At 38.8% G+C, this 19,549-nt stretch overlaps 2 protein-coding genes across 4 annotated transcripts in view; both read right to left on the bottom strand.

The window, feature by feature from the left end:
* Positions 1 to 131: 131 nt before the first annotated feature.
* Positions 132 to 5,604, bottom strand: LOC144654329 (uncharacterized). 2 transcript variants are annotated; one of them, XM_078514451.1, is made up of 3 exons: positions 5,569 to 5,604; positions 1,250 to 4,264; positions 132 to 1,102 (listed from the first exon to the last, which is right to left on the bottom strand). In XM_078514451.1, exon 2 carries the CDS (start codon positions 4,260 to 4,262, stop codon positions 1,254 to 1,256), a length of 3,009 nt encoding a protein of 1,002 aa, XP_078370577.1. In that variant the 5' UTR covers positions 4,263 to 4,264; positions 5,569 to 5,604; the 3' UTR covers positions 132 to 1,102; positions 1,250 to 1,253. The 2 variants fall into 2 exon arrangements, with proteins under 2 accessions (XP_078370577.1, XP_078370567.1); XM_078514441.1 differs by having other exon boundaries at positions 132 to 4,264.
* Positions 5,605 to 9,935: 4,331 nt separating this feature from the next.
* The window catches only part of LOC144654388 (long-chain-fatty-acid--CoA ligase ACSBG2-like), a 30,035-nt gene continuing 20,421 nt past the window's right edge, over positions 9,936 to 19,549 (bottom strand). For both annotated transcript variants that reach the window (XM_078514540.1, XM_078514532.1), the window contains 10 exons: positions 19,254 to 19,312; positions 18,660 to 18,782; positions 17,939 to 17,990; positions 17,258 to 17,503; positions 16,449 to 16,565; positions 15,877 to 15,910; positions 15,114 to 15,253; positions 13,153 to 13,344; positions 12,617 to 12,671; positions 9,936 to 12,325 (listed from right to left, as the gene is read on the bottom strand). In XM_078514540.1, coding sequence (XP_078370666.1) covers positions 12,246 to 12,325; positions 12,617 to 12,671; positions 13,153 to 13,344; positions 15,114 to 15,253; positions 15,877 to 15,910; positions 16,449 to 16,565; positions 17,258 to 17,503; positions 17,939 to 17,990; positions 18,660 to 18,782; positions 19,254 to 19,312 — 1,098 coding nt within the window. In that variant the 3' untranslated portion in view covers positions 9,936 to 12,245. The remainder of the gene's footprint in view (positions 12,326 to 12,616; positions 12,672 to 13,152; positions 13,345 to 15,113; positions 15,254 to 15,876; positions 15,911 to 16,448; positions 16,566 to 17,257; positions 17,504 to 17,938; positions 17,991 to 18,659; positions 18,783 to 19,253; positions 19,313 to 19,549) is intronic.

Raw genomic sequence — 19,549 nt, 5'->3', positions numbered from 1 at the left:
GACGTTGCGACATGAATTACGTGCGCAGTAAGGATGCGCTTAAACAATTAGCGCGAACGTCCTTAAGTCTAAACTGTACTACAAAGGGTATTTGTACACATGAACACAAGGTTGATTACATTACTCTCATTGTTTGATATTACTTTATTGTAATTATACAAATAATAAAAGTTCGACATTTACAATGTAGAAAAGGTGAATTTACTTTAAAAAAAAGCAATGTTATAATATTAAATTAAAGTGAACCCTCCAACTCCAACTGAACAAAGAGATTAGCTGTTAAAGAAACTGTTGCTCTTCGCTGGACAAATATTTTTTTCGTAGTTATCATAGAGGAAGCTGATCTTTTGAGCATTGGCTCTTCGTCCAAAAGCAAAAAAGAGAGCTTCTAGTTCTAGCTCTCAAAACGGCTTACGTTAAAAAAGTTTTCCAAATAAGTTTAAATTATCTATTTTCACCGTTCCCGTAAGGATTTACAATCGTCCCCCTGGTCCCAGGATAAATTGAAAACAATCTATGTAAACAATTTTGCATGGGTGGTAAACGAGGTGTTTTATGGGAACGTGCAGTGAAAAGAGCGAATGTACCTTTTTTAACTCGTAGATAATAAAAGACAACTTATTACAAGGCTAACGCTAAAATGGACGGTTTTTTTCAAATAAGCTTTTAAATTAGTCTTTTTCATGTTGTTGATAATCAGTAATATTAATATAGAAATAAAAAACAATGACAAATAGGAACAGATCTATTAGGTGAAATAAAATTTAGCAAAAAGACCAAATACTCGTTAAGTAATTACACTGTATTTCAAAAAGAAATAACTTTTTCAGAATCGATTCAGAATGCGCAATCTATCATAGTTAGCCTAATGAGGAGTGCGTTTCTTGCGATTATTTCAATAAGGGCTTGCGATACCCGAGCTATCGACAATAATTATGATTTGCTACGTTATACTTTAAAAGAAAACAATAGTTAAAGTTCTTTCATTTCAGTCGGGGCTTTTCAACTCTTAGGCAAATGACACTTGTGTGACTTTCCTCATTCCACGCGAAAACGTCCCAGAACAGTGCTCCATTGCCTGTTGATAGTTCTTGATAAACACCTAAAAGACAATCGTTTAGCAATCACGCAAATCTCGCTATAAATGGACGATTTCATTTTCAATCCTGAACTGAAGATAAAGTTCATTTCCAGACTTATTACTACACCAAAATACTAAACGTGCGTCTGTTTTCCAAATCAAACTTACCGATTTATTTTCCAAAATTAAACGTCACGTTATCTCCAATAAGCATAAATGGAGCCCACTGTCTCACGTGATTGAAGCCGTTAGCTCTCATCCACTTCATGGCCTCGTGAAGAGATTCACTGGCACTTTCCCCACGAACAAGGTGACCGTAGAAACTTCTCATCATTTGTTCTGTTGCACTGTCTTCCAATGCCCACAGTGCCACCAACACTGAGCGTGCACCCGATGCTAAGAACGCTCTAGCGATCCCAACAACTCCTTCAACTTTTATCTCTCCTTGACCACTGTGACAACAGCTGAGTACCACGAGTTTCGCGCGCAGTTGAACTTGCGAGACGTCGGACATTGTCAATAAGTAGTCTTCTTCTTTTGGAACCCTGTTTATTGAGCAAGAAGGGGAAAGGGCAATTTCTCCTCTTTCTCCATCTCCATGTGCGGCAAAATGAATCAGACTTACTGAATTTATGTTTTGAAGAACCGCCTGCTTAGTTGCTTGTTCTCCTAACAAGGGCTGAACACCCAGCAGTCGTCCAATCATGGCGGCTTCATTTCCTGCACAGGGTAATCTAGATATGTTCTTTTTCCTCCCTTTGTAACGCACCAAACCAACATCAGGATCTCCCACTATCAGTGCACCAGTCTGACTGTGATAGTCCGTAGGACTGTCTTGGATGAGCTTGAGCGTTGTCAAAGACGGAACTATACGGATTCTGAAAGTCTCGGATAACGGTTTTCCTCTCTCATCTGGTAAGGCAGCAAATGGAACTTTATACAGGGAGCGGTCAGGAACAATAATAATCTCGGGTCCTTCGAGCAGGTCAGCCACCGGGGCGATGACCATTTTGTAACATAAAGAAAGGCTTGATATAGGATTTCGGTTTTGGTCTTCCTCCTCTACAAGTCGGAAAGATTCCTGGCTGTCCTCCTGACATTTCGCAGGTGTCGGTTTGCTACCATGTAGAGAACGATCTTCGCAACGTTCCTTTGGCAAAATAGCAAACTGTCTAAAGCTTTTAGCCAAAAAGTCATCCAGATCTCTAACAAGTCCGCGGTGAACAGTGTTTTCATTTACTTCATTTTCACGGAAATGCATGACACCGCTTCTTGTTAAAACCCACAGCAACACTTCGTCAGAAGAGTAAGAAATGTATAAACAAATGCAGCTACTTTCTTTTTTCATGATCTTTTCAATACCATCCCATGATTGAGGATGAGCCCAGATCTTTTTAACCACAGAATACTGACTTGACATTAAATCTGCAAGTGCACTGGCCCGTCCAAGTTCTGAAACGTAGAGAGCTTCATTGGGATTTCCGGCATTGCAAAGCAATTTACTGAGATTCCAGTACGTTGTAAAATTTATGTCTAAAAGCGATATCTTAAACTTGTCCATTGGTCCAAGAAAACCTCGCAACTCTTCGCATTTACGAATACTTGACAGGAGATACGAAAGCGCTTCTTGAATCCTTTCTTCTGAAGATCTCAGCCATGCAAGTCTCGAAAGGCATTCCATTTGGCGTTCAGCGTTTCCAATCTCTTTACTCATTGCTAGTGCTTTCTCTAGATTTTTTTCAGCTTCCACATAACTGCCCAGGGAAATAAACACAGCTCCTAGGTTTCCGTAAGCATTCGCTTCTCCGTCTTTGTCGCCAATTTCTTTTTTGATCAAAAGCGCTTTCTCTAGATATTCTTTGGCTTTGACATATTCACCGATGGATAAAAAGACGGATCCAATGTTTCCGTAAGATGAGGCTTCGCCATTTCTGTCACCAATTTCCTTAGTTAATGCAAGCGCTTTTTCGTGATATTCTTTAGCCTCTTCATATTTACAAAGGGATTGGTACACACATCCCAGGTTTTCGTACGATGAAGACTCTCCTTTTCTGTCACCAACCTCTCTTCTGATTGCAAGTGATTTCTCAAAATATTCTTTAGCATTTACATATTCGCCAAGAGACTGGAACAGACTTCCCAAGTCTGCGCAGTCCGTTGCTTCCTTATTTCTGTTGCCAATTTCTTGATTGATTGTAAGTGCTTTGTAAAGACATTCTTTAGCCTTCATATATTTACCAAGATATAGGTAAATAGTTCCTAGATTTCCATACAACGTAGCCTCTCCACTTTTATCGCCAATTTCTTTAGTTATCTCAAGTGCCTTCTTCGTGTAGTCTTTGGCCTTGTAATATTCTCCAAGAGAAATGCACACACTTCCAAGATTCCCGTAACCCGCCGCCTCTCCGCCTCTCTGTCCGATTTCTTTTCTGATCGTAAGATCCTTGTTATAGTATTCTTTAGCTTTGACATATTCACCAAGAGATTGGAACACAGTTCCCAGATTTCCGTAACACGAAGCTTCTCCAATGAGGTCACCCGTTTTTATTCTTAGTATTAAAACTTTCTCAAAATATTCCTTAGCCCTGATATATTCACCAAGAGATACGAGTACAGTCCCTAGGATTTCGTAATCTCTTCCTTCCCCTTCTTTGTCTCCAATTTCCTTTCTTATCCAAAGTGCTTTTTCGAGGTATTCTTTAGCTTTGATATGTTCGCCAAGAGATTGAAACACTGTTCCCAAGCGTTCGTACGATGAGGCCTCTCCATCTCTGTCCCCAATTTCTGTATTGATTGCAAGAGCGTGTTCTGAGAGTTGCTTTGCTTCATCATATTCGCTTTTATGGTGATACAATGCTGCCAATTCTAAGCTAAGCTTACTTTCTATGGATTTATCACTGCTTTCGTGGTACATGACAAGCAGTATTCTGCCGTATTTTATTGCACTTGTGTAGTCATGTATCGTGTAGAAAGCTTTGTACACTATCCAATACAGTTGCTCGGAATATGTTTGGATAACTTCTTGCTCTTTTATAACGGCCTTGTTGTTAAGGAGGATCAAGCATTCATTACACAACTCGATAGTTTTTAAACCTCGATTAGTGCGGAGAAGGAAGTTGGCGACAACGATGCCTATCCAAATCGCTTGCGCAACCTTGTCAATGTTGGTCTTGTCATACATGTCTGTTAAATAAGAAGAAAGCAATTAAAATGTAACGATATTTGGTGTCCTTGCTTAAGCGAACGAAGAAAAATGATATTGTATCTTCTTTCCCCTTAGTTAGAACATGAAAAAAGGTGTGAACTGAAGACAGCAATCAACGAACAGTTGAAACGACTTTTTTCTAACACATTCAATGTGGGAGTGCTTGTACTATTTTCTGTTTATAGTTTCAGTAGGTTTTCGGCGTTTGATTGAACATGATTGAAGTTGTGTCATTATTTTGAGCTCCCTGAATGATCTTCTCACCCCATTCCCCCCTCCCCCTTTCCCCCACTCAAAGACAGCTGGCTCTGGTTCTTAGTACTGCATGTATCAGTGTTTTTTTAACTCCGCCACCCACCCACCCGTTTACAGAGGTGTATTATTAAACAATTTAGTTCAGTTCGAATTAAAAAAGTATCAACGTACTGAGGTTAATACTTTTCACTTTCAAAGGTCCTTTGCCAATATTTTGGAACGGTTAAACATATTAAAATTCACCCTTCTTAAAATCTCAGATACTTTGACGAGCTTAATTAATATTTTAGTGCCCGTTTACTCGCCTGTATTCTGACGCCAAATACCTTTCCTTTTACAAGTGAACTTATTCATTTACGGATAAACAAGTTTTTGTCCATCACTTTCGATCATACCTGGAGTTATCATTACTGTACCTACTGTCAAAACTGGAATGAAGTCCAAATCAATCAGTACTTTAGCAACTGGAATATTGCCCCAAATTACCTCGAGACCAAATGTTAGAACGCTCTATCATAATTACTTACTGTCCAATACTTGGGGCAAAAGGATCACATGAATTTTTTACATCAAAAGCGACATCCACTTCTCAAGGGTCGTTGTTTAACCATGCTCTGCATGATATCCTGGAACAAATTGAGTGAGCTAAGACAGAAAATTGAACGGCTTCAAACGCTCAGCCCGGAAAGACCTATACATGTCGTTTCGAATTCCCTCTGAATGAATTACTAAATTGCATACAAATTATCATACAATGGTAACGCAAATTATTGGTTAAATATTTTTGACTTTCTTTCGATTTTTTATCAGCTGTAATTTCTACTCAGTTATTAGCTGTGTGTAATTCTCATTATCTTCAAGAAATTTGCCAATTTAATCTAGTATTGAAAACCCTTTTTGGGATACACTAATAAAGTATTGGATTGTATATTCCAATCACAACGAGAATTACTTTAATTAGCTCCTAATTTCAACTGGAGCCAACAAACTATGAAAAGTGAACGAAAGGAAAATGAAGCTATCTTACTTTTCTAGCGCAGGTTCACCCGTTCACATCCACTGATTTTCTTTGAGCATATATGGAATCTTATTGTGTTGTTGTGTTGTTGTAGTATTAAACTACAACAATAGGCAAGTTTCAGTACACAATCAATAAGCATCTCATCATATTTACTATTGGTAGACTTCGCAAAAAAGGTTTCACTTTTCGCTATGTTTCAGTTTTCAAAATAATTCACGTCACAAAAGATCAAGACTTTTTCTTTGTTCTCTTAATGAAATCCGTGTGCTTTCCAGAAAAAATTTTCTCCCGTCAATTGCTGTACAGTGAATAATGAAATAACCAAAACAACATTTGAGCTCAGTATATTGAGTTTATAGTAAAAATACCATTTCATCTGGCTAGAAGGTGTTTGTTTATTACTAAGAAAAGGAAGTGAGAATATCAAGTAATACTTATTACAATCCTCAGAAAGTGAAAACTGTGGCTGTCTCTTTTTTCTAAAATCTTCGTCGCAATGGTGTACCCTATTCAACTTAAACATTTTTTTTTTAGCAGTTACGAGCACTTAATTCTTTTGGCTAGTCTTTATTTAATGTTTAGTATTCCAGAGTGAAATAGAACTATTCATAGATTTTCATTCAAACTTTGCAGGTTGGTTGTTTAGCTTAAGGAAAACTAAATTTTGAAATAAAAAGGGGGTCATCGTATTCGTCTAGGAGCAGGAAGACCTTGTATATACCACATAATTCCTAATAGTAGTATTAGGATCGTACAAAAATATCATTTCATCTGGCTAGAAGTTGTTTGTTTATTAATGAGAAAAGGAAGTGAGAGTATCAAGTAATACTTATTACAATCCTCAGAAAGAGAAAACTGTGGCTGTCACTTTTCTCTTAAATCTTCGTCGAAAATGTGTACCCTATTCAACTTAAATTTGTTTTGTAGTTGTTTTAGCAGTAACGAGTACTTCTTTCTCTAGTCCTTATTTAAATTAATGCTTACTTGGAAGTTCGCTACCAAAGTGCTGTTGAAGAAATAGGGTCTAAATAACCCTTGGAGGAAGTATTCAGGACGCATATTTCTTATGTATTTGCTATTAGCATCCGATCACTGGATTATTTGGTTTGAACTTTAATTTAGATTACCCAATGTCTATTTTCTGATCTTTTTCAATGCCCATTTTTCATGCAGGATTCATTTAAATCATTGTAATGCGTTTCTGTAGTTCTGCGCGGTTTACAGAACAAATAATAATTCGGAAAATAGTCATCGAAATGTTTGCTTGGTTAGCCGTTGTTTTCAATGGAAATGTACCCAGACAAGGATTGATGAACGCCCGAAACGGAAAGGCATGATAACATACGTATATTTATCTCATGTCTTGAAGAATGCAGCCAATCAGAACGAAGAAAGCTATTGCATATTTAACGTATTCCACTCGCCAACAAGCGCAAATGGAATCATAAATTGTTTTAAAAACACCCAAAGAATTGCAATATTTGAGTTTCTTGGCTGTTCTGTTTGACGCGTACACCTATCAAATTTGTGGTCCATGGCATATGACCTCGAGCTCACAAACGATGGCCTGTACACCAATCAACACTCAATCATTGCAATGTTTATAAAAGTAGTGAAGAAACAATGTAATAAGTAATGTATTGTAAGTAGCATTGTAAGCAGTGTATGTATTTGTGTTGTAAGTAGTGTTCTTTGTGTTGCAATAAATAAATTAATTTAAAAAAAGAAATCATTGCAATAAAACTGACAGCTAGTTTTCAATACTTTGCGGTATCCCACTGGTCGTATTTGACGAAAGTTTTCGCAGTACGTTACGGCCTCCAAGTTTTCCCACCGTAAGCTATGGAAACTCGCGCCATTTTTTTTTCTTATTCAGCTATTAAAGTTTAGATTTTCCCAGAAAATGTTTAAACATGAATAAGGACCAATTTTTTTCGAATTCGACATTCACTAGTTAAAATCTTCGGAAAACCTGAAACTAGAGACGGAAATTTTTAAGTAGGCGTTGAGGAATTAGTCAAAAATCGATCAAAACCCTGGGAAAGGTGGAGAAAACAGCTTTAGATGGTCTTAGATTGCAAGCCTTTTGTCACATTTATGCAAAACACTTTGACACTACTGGTGGCCCAATCATCCGTTTTCTACGATCTACGAGACATTATGCTGTTGGCGATTGCGTTATGTTTTTCACTTTCTGCGCGCGCCTCCTTTCGAAGGAAGCGCGTGCTTTCTCCGCAAAGAGAAAAACTTGATTGTTACGTCAAAACCAACAAATCCAGCGCAAAACAAACAAACTTTCTGCCAGTATCTTACTGGGTTCAATTCTAGCGTTCAAAAGAAAGTGGTTTGTACTGTTAAGTACGACTGAAAAAATGGTTTCCACTTCTGCTGTTAAAAATCATGTGGAATCAACGGGTGGTTTTGCTAAGGAAAGCACTATTGAGAAATTGCAAAGACAATTAGACGAACTCGAGAGACGAGTCGATAAATACTTTGATGGTTTAGACAATATTGATGAGATTTGCAGGCAGGCACGAACAGATGTGTAAAGATTTGAGCAGAAAGCCCAAGCTGAAAGAGAGATAGCGAGAAAGGATGCACAAATACAAGCCAAGCTGTTCTCGGAGCTCCAAGAGATGAAAGAAAAGATGAAGAGAATGGAAAACAAAGACGTCCCGACAAGAAATGCTCTGCGATATACAACAAGTGCTCGGGCGTGCTACTTTCTCACGATTGGCAATGGAATGGTGCTTAATGCTGTAGCAGCGTATGGACTATTTAAAATAACACAGCCGTGCTTATTCTGAATCACGTAAATCATGCAAACGGGCCAAGAGGCAAAGACTGAGGTCAACGAGCCAATAAGATCTCTAAAAACGAAGAGTACTACGAAACTAAGGATGGGCCGGATAATGACAATGTGACAATTTCGCTCTCTTCCTTACTAAAGAACCAGATCACAGGCTTTTTGGGATTTACAAAAATAATGGTTTTGTTATTCTATGGAAAACAAACCATTCTTTTTCTGAATCGCGGAAAGCACGAATTTGAATTCGAAGAAGCGTCGAGGATCTCTGATTGATAAAGATAAGCTTGAAACTAACAAAGGACGGAATGAGTGCGTTCTAATAAAGGTTTAAACTCTTTCCAAAAAAACCTTTGTCAGTTCACATATTGAAGGAAACTCACCGACACATCCAAATTGGAACATGGATACTTTCCTCCGGCTTTCAATGCATGCTAAAGCAATCTCAATTTTATCCACTATGGTTGTAACATGGTATAAAATAAATATGATATATGTCTTCTTGGAAAACAAATATTAAACCTCCTTTGGAGACATCGTTTAGGAGAGCATGATCAGAGGAGTGTACCGATATTTCTGTCATGAAGCGTATGCCCAGGTTGAGCTATTTTTAGCAATCCCCTTGATTCAGGTCTTTCGTCAAATGTTTCCTTTGCGTTCATGTCATTTTCAATTATCAACCGTAAGTTAAATTCGGCTCTACCATAATGGAAAGCCAAGAAGCACTGCTTTCTTTAGGGCCGGATGCCGCTATCTAAAGGAAATTGCTATCCAGTGGATGGCGTAGTTACTTTCGTTAGCACGTACCACTAAAGTCTGCGTTCGAGCCTAGCGGATCCTAGTGGCCCATCAGGCCAGACCTTATAGCGATTCTTTTACCGCGTTCAAAGTTGGAAAAAAAATACGAAAATATATAGGGCTGTGAACCGGTCTATTTCATCGATTGGCCATTGATTTGCAATATTGCTCGTTTAATTGGCATCCCTTGTTATCGATTAATTTCTATTATCATCGATTGGTCAGGCCTGGTTATATATCATAACACTATATCAGTGATCTGCTTTAAAAAAAGATTTCGGCTGTATGCCTTTTTGGAAAAAAAAATAAAGATCCTTCGAGAGCACATGACCAGGAGTGCACAGATACGCTATATCTGTAATCCAACGTATGTCCAGACTATTTTAAGCAATCCGCTTCCTCGAGTTTTAATGTCATTTGTATGTTTTAGTCGTCAACTAAATTCGGCGTCCACGCCAATAACAAACCTCGAAGTATTGTCCAGAGCCCGGTTCTCGTGTCAAAGGATGGATAATATTACACGTATCCATTGGAACTTGAAGTGATTTATCCTATGGATACCGTAATACAGCATATTTTGAAAAGCCGGGGTCTTTTATCTTACGATATCAGAGAACGGTATCATAAATCGGAAAATGCCAGGGACAGTTTGGGATAAAAGGGCAAGCTAGATCGTCTTAGTTTACATTAAAGAAAGAGTAGCCTGTTCCAGGCGTTATGCACCACTGCTACTATTCATGCAAACAAACGAAAACAAACTCACCAAAAGTTAGGACACCACTATTTTATTACCAAATCGAATTATATATATATATATATATTCACAATGTCCCCGATTCACTCTACGATATAAACTTACTATATTTCAACCTTTCCGTGTCTGCAAGCCAAATCATACAAAAAATTAGGGAATGAATGAACACAATACTCCCATCATTTTTCTTTTAGAAAACGTTATTTCAAGAAGCCTCGAAAATAAGATTTCTTGCATACAGAAAAAAAAATGATGGTTTGATTTTTAGTTACAGTACAAGACAACAAGAAACATTTTGATAAATGAGGATGGCTTAAAATGGCGATGATGCATGCGAGGACTTTTCAAATAGGCTGGCATTCTACTCAAATATAGCAAACCCATTTTTGCTAAATTACTCACTATATTTAATTAGAGTTCACCTACTTTCAATACACCAAACACGCTTACAGCCCTCACTCTATAACGCACTGTATTTGGTCGGAGGTTAAAGTAGTGTAGCAGCTTTCGTAAGATTGTAATTTTACTTGTCCTCTAGTGTGGCAGTTGCTATTGATTTTGCGGCCTTCAGAGGGGCTTGTTCCTGTTGTTTGTTTTACTGTCCCCTAAGACTAGCGAGCCATTCATGTGTGACCTTGCGAAAGCTGCTACTCGACCCGGTCATACTACATGTAATTATAATTTAACCAAACACAGGGTTTGCACTGCTCGCTCAATCTTTGTCTACTTTTGGCTTACTATAACGTTTTCGATGGTTTTCATCCATTGCAAAATATTTTTGGGTGTCCCTCGGGCCTCGGGTTTGAAGGCTTTTTATTTGGTCGCAAGAAACGAAGTGTCAATATAACGTGCTATAGCTCCAAAGAAAATCTTTCCGAGTTCGTGGCACGAAAAGACAGTGAAAATTTTTTTGGAGTCGACAGTTTTGTAGAACTGTGCCAATTTTGACATCTTATATATTAAAATGTTTTTCTGTAAAAGCAGAAGCCTCGCACCAGGAGCCTACTATTTTCGCTGTACGCGTTCATCGACTGACCTGTTTTGTAAGAATACGATTTCTTAAAACTGGCGACAGACCACAACCATTAGCGTTTGTACGATACATAATTTGACGTTTAGACAACTTTATGAAACAGATCCCAGCAATTATAATTTATATTTGACGAGCAAATCATAAGTAAATGCGTAAGAGACAATTTATGAATGATACGTTGGTCAAAATAGTGTAGAAAATCTCGTAAATGTGAAACGAATGAAATAAATACAAAACCGTATTTAATTACATTGATTTTAATAGTTCGTGCGATTTTAAAATCTCACATCCGGGACATTTTGCTCGGTGTTCTTTCATCTCAGAAGTGATTGTTTCCCAACTCTTGCTACTGTGCCGTAAAAAATGAAGTTGTACAGATTTTAGGCCAAGATCACCAAATGGTAAATTAACAAGTAGTAGAAGAGTAAATGTATTTGCAACGAATGGTCAGCTTTGGAAAAAAAAATAACGTGGGGACATCGTTTTTCTCAAGCGACGATTTCGTTTAGTTCAAATCTACGAGTTAATCAAGATATGAAACAATTTCTTTTAGTACCAATAGCATTTGATATTATTAAATAATTTTTACATTATCCCTAATGTAGTACAACTACACGTTGGGGCCTGATTACGCGAGAAACGTTGTCCCTGATAGGAGGGTTGCCATCTTTTACGAGCCTTTATATAAGAAAAGCGATCCTGTCAACCGAGTTTTCCCAGTTTCATGCATGCTCTGTATGTAAAGACTTGCTCCTGGTAGGAGAGTCAAATAGCCAGTGTTTACATGGCAAAACGTTGGTTAGCCCCCCAGGGTCATCCTACCTTCAAAGCGAGTGACCCTCCACCTAGGGTCACCCTGGCCCCCAAGCCAACTTTGCGAGATTCCGTATGAATATTTCGAACTTCCTGTATTTATAAAGAAATGTATAAAAGCTTTCTCGCCTGGGGTGGTGACTCGGTATGGAGAACCTTCCTACCGGGGACAACAGTTTTCTCCATGTAAACAGACCCTTTCTCACTCGTAACTTTTTTTGTGTCTTTGCATTACAAATTTTGATACCTCAGCCGCATTTTTCTCCCAGGGACTATTAATACAAAATGGAAAGAAACACTAATACAGATCCATGCGAATACTGAATTTTAACCATAGATGAGAAGTCATCACGTCAATTATGCAATGCCTTACACAGGGAAATCTTTTCCACGATTCCCAATACATTTCACTGAATCACGTGATGCTTTACATATAAGCCATTTATCTACGAATTAATTTGACCGGATTTTGATTTCATCTACGCTTCTTCATAGAAAGCGTCAATCTTGTCCTTGAACATCTTGGACACAATGGGCCGCCTCAACTTGAGGGTGGGGCCTGAGGAAAAATATTAAACAGCGGTGTAAATACACTAAATAAATAAATAATCCATTACTATGTGTTGATAAAGATTGTACAAAGATTCCTCGTCAGAAGATTCGTTAGCTGAGAAACAAAATGACGGAAACAAGACGAACGCCCTTTTGATCCGCACAGCAGCAATGCCAAATACCAAACAGAGAAATCTAAGACCCTGTCATACCGTTTGTCTGACTCCTCTCTCCCTCCCCAGCCCCTTACCCCTCCCCCCCTCCCCCCCCCCCCCAATAAAAAACACACAACACTTACCCAACTCTCCTCCAGGAATGGAAAAGTCTTTTTCTAAGATACTCCACTTCTGCACCTAGAAAGAAAAAAATAACGCAATTTTAAAGGGACTGTGTCAAGGCTGAGTGAAAATTATTTTATTGAGTTTTGTCAAATACTCGCTTTGAATCCTAATGCTTGCGAAAGAATTACTTCTGTGGATCTAAATGACAAAACCATAGCTTCATTGAAACCAAATTTGTCTCCCAGGCGTTAAAATTTAAGTTACAAGCAAACGAGATTAACTTTCAAAACTGTTCAGCCCAGCAATATTTCAAAAACTCTAATCGCAATCCGTTTTAATCTTCGTTGCTTTTGGCCATCCGTATCTTTTTTTGTATTTGCTGTGTTACTGAATTGTCTCTTCACTGTTTTAATAGGCTATTTTTATATTTCACTGAACTTGATGGTCATTTTCCCATGCCTACATTTGGCTAAAATTCGTGACACAGTCTCTTTAAGCATTTATTTTGCACCCTGTTCATGTTTGTTTGTTTATTACAATGAGAGTGTTGTACCTTTTGAGCTCTTGACACAGATTTGTTATTAGCCCGATCGACTCCATCTTGAATCGCTTTCATTATTTTCTCGTCTTTGGTTGACAGAATCTCTGTCACAGTCGTTGCCTCACTGCCAACAGACTTGCAAAATTCGATGGCGACATCCGTGAGTTTGTCTGAAGGTTCGCCAGTTTCTGGGTCAACAACAACCTTGTCGCAAAGAAAACTAAACAGTTAGTCTAGGCCAAAAGCACCAAACGGGGCTAATACAGGGGCACGCAACGAGGATATTTAAGTAAAAAGTCTTGAAATGTTGTTGCTTTGTTCCCCATATCGTTAAGGGCCTTTCAAGGGATATTTTTGTAAGCTACATGTAACACAGTGTTCTCCCTAGTTTTCAGCACAGCAGGTAAGAAAACTTTTTAAACCGGTAAAGAAATTCCGGTAAATCCCAGCCGTTTTCTAGTTTACCTACATGTAGCAGAATGTTGTCCAAATGCTGGTCGAATTTTATTTCATGACAACTTTATTCTGGCCTTACAGACCTCTTTCGCCTGCTGTACAGCCTAAGAAAAATTGCATAAAATTACCCTCCGTTGTTTTAAGGGAATACATTTGCTGCCGCTTACATGACGTACTACTTGAAGAATCGACGGTCCTGTCTCGTCTTTGCTACGAATCGCTGCAGCTCTTTTTTTCTTTGCTTCGAATACTCAGCAGTCACAACGGCGTTGTTGAAAAGTTGTATTCTGAATGCTTCTTTTAACCTGTCGTCTGGATTTCGCTTTAAATACTTACGAACTTAATGAGAAGAATTTGACAACGAAAGCTGCCTTTGTCTTCACCACGCGTCAGCTACGGTCAACTAAGCAACTATCAACTATTTTCTGCATTTTGCATGTTTTTGAAAACTGAACTATTATATGTAAGTAATATCTCTCACTTCTAAAATTATTTTTACCTCTTTGCCTTTGTGATTGTTTTCATTTTCAACGGACAAAGTGAAAGGACAGCAAGGATTGCTCCCGCCTTATTGTGGAATCGATCGTGAAAAATGTGCAACAATAGATGTGCACTTGCCGAGAAGTGAGAAAGACCAGCAAAACTTGCTCTTTCTTCGATAGGTATCAGCCCTCAGTCATCAGAGATTCAGAAAGTGAAGGGAAATAAAGATTGTTGAATATTAGCACAAGTTCGTAAATGAAAATTGCATTTGTCACTGTTTATTTTCAATCTGTGGAGCAACTACAGAATGCAGGGCCACTTCGGTCCACCGTGTCGGCACTCTTTATAGAACGAGGCATAACACAATAGATGCTATTCTTATTCAATGACATGCAAATAAGTGGCCCTGTATTCTGTAGTTTTGCTTGTGTTATTTTATATTTACGATCATGACTACGAAGGTGAAACGAGTGGCGTTACTTTGTTATTTACCTGTTGAATTTTCAAGACTTCTAAGCGGTTCTAGGCGGTAAAGAGTCGTGTTACAAGCGGTAAATTTTACCGGTTACCGCCTGATAGGGAGAACACTGTGTAACATAGTTTCATCTGCTCGGAAAGAACAAAATCTTGGTGTTATCACGAACCCAAAACAACATTTTTACCTCTCCGAAAAAAAAACAGGCATTATATTTCTGTTTTCTAGTGGTGGCATTTCACCCAAAGAAACTGAGGGAATTACAGACCTTCTGAACAGATATTCCACCGAAGTGGTCCTTGGTTTCCTGCCTAGTGATAGATGAAATACCATGCATATACCGTAATGTTCTGGTACAACCCCCCCCCCCCCACCCTACTCCCCCCCCCAAAAAAAAAACAATACAAGCACCCCACTTAGGCCCCCACCCTGACCTGAAATCATTGCGCATTATAATACAGGCGCATAATTTGGCGAACTGTACATCAATCATGGCTGAAAAATGGAGTACATACAACAGCCAGATCAACAAAGTTACATTTACACAAGTACAATGTACCTTCAGCGTTAAGAAACACGACAAGAACTTCCTCTTGTCTCCGAGGACCATCGCGTTGCTGATTATAGGAACCTCTTCTTTGATAGCGTCTTCAATTGGGACAGGGGCAATGTTTTCACCGCCAGCAGTGATAATCAACTCTGCAAAAAATGGCGTCATTCATGAGTGGCTCAAGATGGCAAACTTTAGTTCGACCTTCATGCAAGAAAACGAATCTATAGACTGCAAATCAAAACAGTCCCAGTTTAAGCGCAAGTTCGGTCTCGGTGAAACAAAAAAAATTCGGAACGCGTGTGAACAATTTTAAGTGGGATTGAATTTTCTCGCGAGGCTGGCGCGTGAATTTCGCTCGACATTTTCGCGCTTCCCGTTGGATAACCTAACAAGAGGGTAGTTATTTTGTGACACTCGGGGTTGGGGTTGGGGTTGGGGGGGGGGGGGGGGGGGCTGGGAAGAATAATTTTCTTCATATCTTAGAAGACGCGTTCGCAAGCTAAGAAGACAAAGACTGTCAATCGTTTGATTCAATCGCCAAACTGTCACGTGGAGTCGCCATCTTGAACATTGCACGATTCAGGGAGTGGGGGACCTGGCTGTGTGTTGAAGTGCATTTGAAAAAATCAAACGAAGTTCACAGTCTTAAAATCAAGAAGTGCAAAATCAGTTTCACTTTGTTACTTTGTTGTGGTTAATTAAAAAAGCCAGCAACGATAAAAAAAAATCATTGAAAAAAGATATTACGGATTAATTCATTTTTACTCACCTTTGATTCGCCCAGTTATGTACAGCATTCCATTCTAAAGAAAAGAAAAGAAAACCTTTTATTGCGCTAGCAAAGATTTTTTAAGACTTTTTTTCCTTTCTTATGCCGATCTTTCAAAAAGTTTCCATCATTGCTTCAGTTTCGACGAAGGTAACGTTACAGCAGAAAAAACTCCAACATACCGACCAAGACTGGCCTAAGTTGCGTGATTCGAACACAGTGTAGCATCCTCAGAACTTCATTGAAGACAGGCAAAGTCCAGAATAGGAACCCGGGCCAAAATTCTCCGCTGATCCGCGATTCGAGGTATTTTTGAAATGCGCTCGATTTATCAGAAAAGTCCACAATCCGGGCGCTTTTTAAGGCCAAAACCGTCGATACGCGGACCTATTCACCTCCCCCAATCCCCCCCCCCCCCCCCCCCCAAATTCATTACGGTCGCTGAAATTAATGCTCCATGATATTAACACGAGGTAAATCCACGCGAATTTATTTGGCATGTCAACTTTTATCAAAGTGGTTGTGTACTTGATTAGCTGATATTTCTTTAAGTTCCACAAAACAGCACTAACCTCGTCGATTTTTCCAATGTCTCCAGAGTGTAGCCAGTCTTCGTCATCCAAAGCTTCTTTTGTCTTTTCTTCATTCTTCAAGTATCCCATAAAAACATGGCGTCCCTTGATACATAACTAACAGAGCAAACAGAAGGGTTATGAACAAAAAGAGACGTTTAAAGACTGGCATCCGCGAACACAGAATGTAATACTGTCCCTTAATACGTTTTTAAAAAAATAAATGTCACTCTCCACGGCATTTTATAGAGCGGTTCTCAATTGAGTGTCGTGATGTACGTTTGTATTAATTACCAAAGCCTAAAAAAAGACAACACAACGAACCACCATATTTGTTATTGATACCCCGAAGAAGGACATCAACATGGCTGCTGCACATGAAACACACTATTCTTCCCAAAACTACATTTCGCAACAATTCCTTTATAAAAAATAATACGCTACAAAGCCTGCTCTATAACATTCTCAGCTAGCTTTCTGATGCTGTTGAAGTAACCAAAGAGTTTTTAACTTTAATAAAAAACTCCAAAAAACAATAACCCGTACCTCCTTTGAGATTTTGGCGGATTCAATTTTGTACAGTCAACTCTCTCTAAAACGGAAACCGTCGGTACCGGCTCAAACTGTCCGTCTTAGAGAGGTGTCCGTCTCATAGAGAGTTTAGTTACAGACAAATGAGTGAAAAAACGGCAGGGATGAGACCAACACCAGGTGTCCGTCTTATGGAGGCGTCCGTTAAGAGAGTGTTGACTGTATTTCCCTTGGTACCCCTCCCCGACTCCACCGACCTGCGTCAGATTTATGCTCACCTCTCCATTTCCATCTTCGTCTGGATTGATAATTTTCATTTCCATCCCGTCCATGGCTATACCGCAGCTTCCAGATACTATGTGACCAGGAATAGACACTGTCAATGGCCCACTACACTCGCTCATACCAAACAGCTCGTACAGCGGAATGTTTATACTCTGAAAATATCGCAGGGTTTCCATGGTAACAGGGGCGGCGCCCACAACAGCCATCCTGCACCTGTCTAGTCCCAGAGCTGCTCGGATCTGATTAAAATATAAAAAAAAAACATTTCACTTTATCTTGCAAATGTATACACACGATAGAAAAATAGCGTTTGTTTTACATTACACAGAGTAATCAGAGTCGCCGTTATCATACAAAAAATTCAGCGTTTCATGATTTCCTCATTTTAACATGAATTTCTGCTGCTTCAAAGCGTTTCAGTGTTGCATAAAATGATAGAGATTTTTTTATTCACCACTTCTCAGATTCATTAATAATAAATAATAATTAATAAAGATAGTATTTTTTAAGCTCAGTAAAAGAATGAAAAAAGATACGATGTTCATCGTGTCATGATTTGGACAAAGAAAAATCTGAGTCACTGATAGGAGTTGAACCCATGATCTCCCAAAACTCAGATGTTTTCTTTGTCCCACGCTTGTGGCACGAGTAACACTTCATCTTTCTACTTGTACCTTCTTTAACACCAATCCATTTGCCAATGTCCAACCAAATGGAACTGACTGCCTGAAGAAACAAACAAACAAACAGAAGTTACGCACAAGACATTACAGTGTACAGTCAACTCTCTTGCGGAAACCCCACTACTACAGACACTCGTTATTACGGACAAAATCCAGATCCCCGGCGAAAGCTGTAGAGGTTTGACTGGGAGTGACTGCCACTATTACGTACTCTCACTATATAACGGAATAACGGAGAGCTGTTTTATGGAGCTGTTTTATTGCTTTGACTCTCGATACAGCAGACATAAATTTGACAATGAATTTCTCATCAGACGTAACTACGTAAAATTGGAGTCTGTTTATCAATTCCTTCAGTAACTGTACAACAGACTTTATACTTCAGCTTGCAACTTTTCCCTCCAGACCCTTTTGAAGAAATCCAGCTCATTCTCCTATCATAACGACTGTTTAGCAGTTTCACCATTGTTGGTTATCCCGTCATAGTCTATATTATGTAACGTATGTTAACGGCACGTTTTTTGGTCACACCCCGCTATTATGGACTCTCGCTATTACAGACACTAAACGACGTCCCTAGCGTGTCTGCTATAACGAGAGTTGAATGTACATACATGTCACGAGCATCGATTGCATTGACTGGATTACTTTACAGTTCCATGCATTGATTTTAAAAATTTCATCCTTACTATCAATCCATACATGTACATACCCCTTTTCAAGGTTCATGTTTCCTTTAAGAGCCACACCCTTTGCCCAAGTTGCCATCTTTCTCTTCATACCAGTGACTGACTGTCCAAGTTCTTTCAATTTTTCCATGATCTTTTCGTACACTCTGTATTGATAACATTGGAACAAAAATTAAGGTTTCCACCGTTTTGCTGTGAGTTGTGGGTTTAAGCCGCCATCACATGCTTTACAAAGGACTACACATACCCAGTAAAATCACCGCAACCAGTAACCCTTTTTCAGTCATCTTCTCTTAGCATTTACACGAAAAAACTTTTCAATCTTGGTCAATCCCCTGCTCTTACCGGATTACCCTTTTCACAACTTGGGTTGACCCCTTAAGACAGGTTGACAATTTCCATGTAAAGAGTCTGCGGATACCAAAACCAGATAGACCTAATGTTTGTTGAAGTTTTGTGCCAATGGTAAATGTAACTTTGATATGACCAGGAAATTTAGGTCTATGCAAACATTTTTTTCTACACTTAGCGGCAAGCCGATCCAGGATAGAACCCAACCTGTTGTCAGGTAAAGGTCAAGGCCCTTACTTTTTATTATAATTGTTTGTTCATGTTACCTTGGAACACCAAAAAACAGGGTTGGCCTAACTTCTCTCAAGGTCTGAACAAGTGAGCCCTGCAAAATTGGAAAAGTACACATTAAGCACTCCATAAAATACCTTAATTTATATACATGTAAGTACAGCAAAGAAATAAGCATAATTTTGAGTCTTTTTCATTTTAACCTTCCATTATGAAATATACGTAACATATCTACACTGTATTATTTCTATACAGCTTTAGACCATAAAGAACATTTCACACCACTTTCCCAAGACCATACAACTTTTCACCAGAAATGGGTATACTTATG

This window comes from Oculina patagonica, chromosome 1 (genome assembly GCF_052425735.1).
Source record: "Oculina patagonica isolate OP01 chromosome 1, crgOcupat, whole genome shotgun sequence".
In the NCBI taxonomy this organism is placed as follows: Eukaryota; Metazoa; Cnidaria; class Anthozoa; order Scleractinia; family Oculinidae; genus Oculina; species Oculina patagonica.
Note: the sequence above shows the minus strand (reverse complement) of the source record. Positions and strands in the feature narration are given on the sequence as shown.

Coding starts and splice junctions, on each gene's coding strand:
- LOC144654329 (XM_078514441.1), bottom strand. CDS start 4,262: ATGTATGACAAGACCAACATTGACAAGGTTGCGCAAGCGATTTGGATA.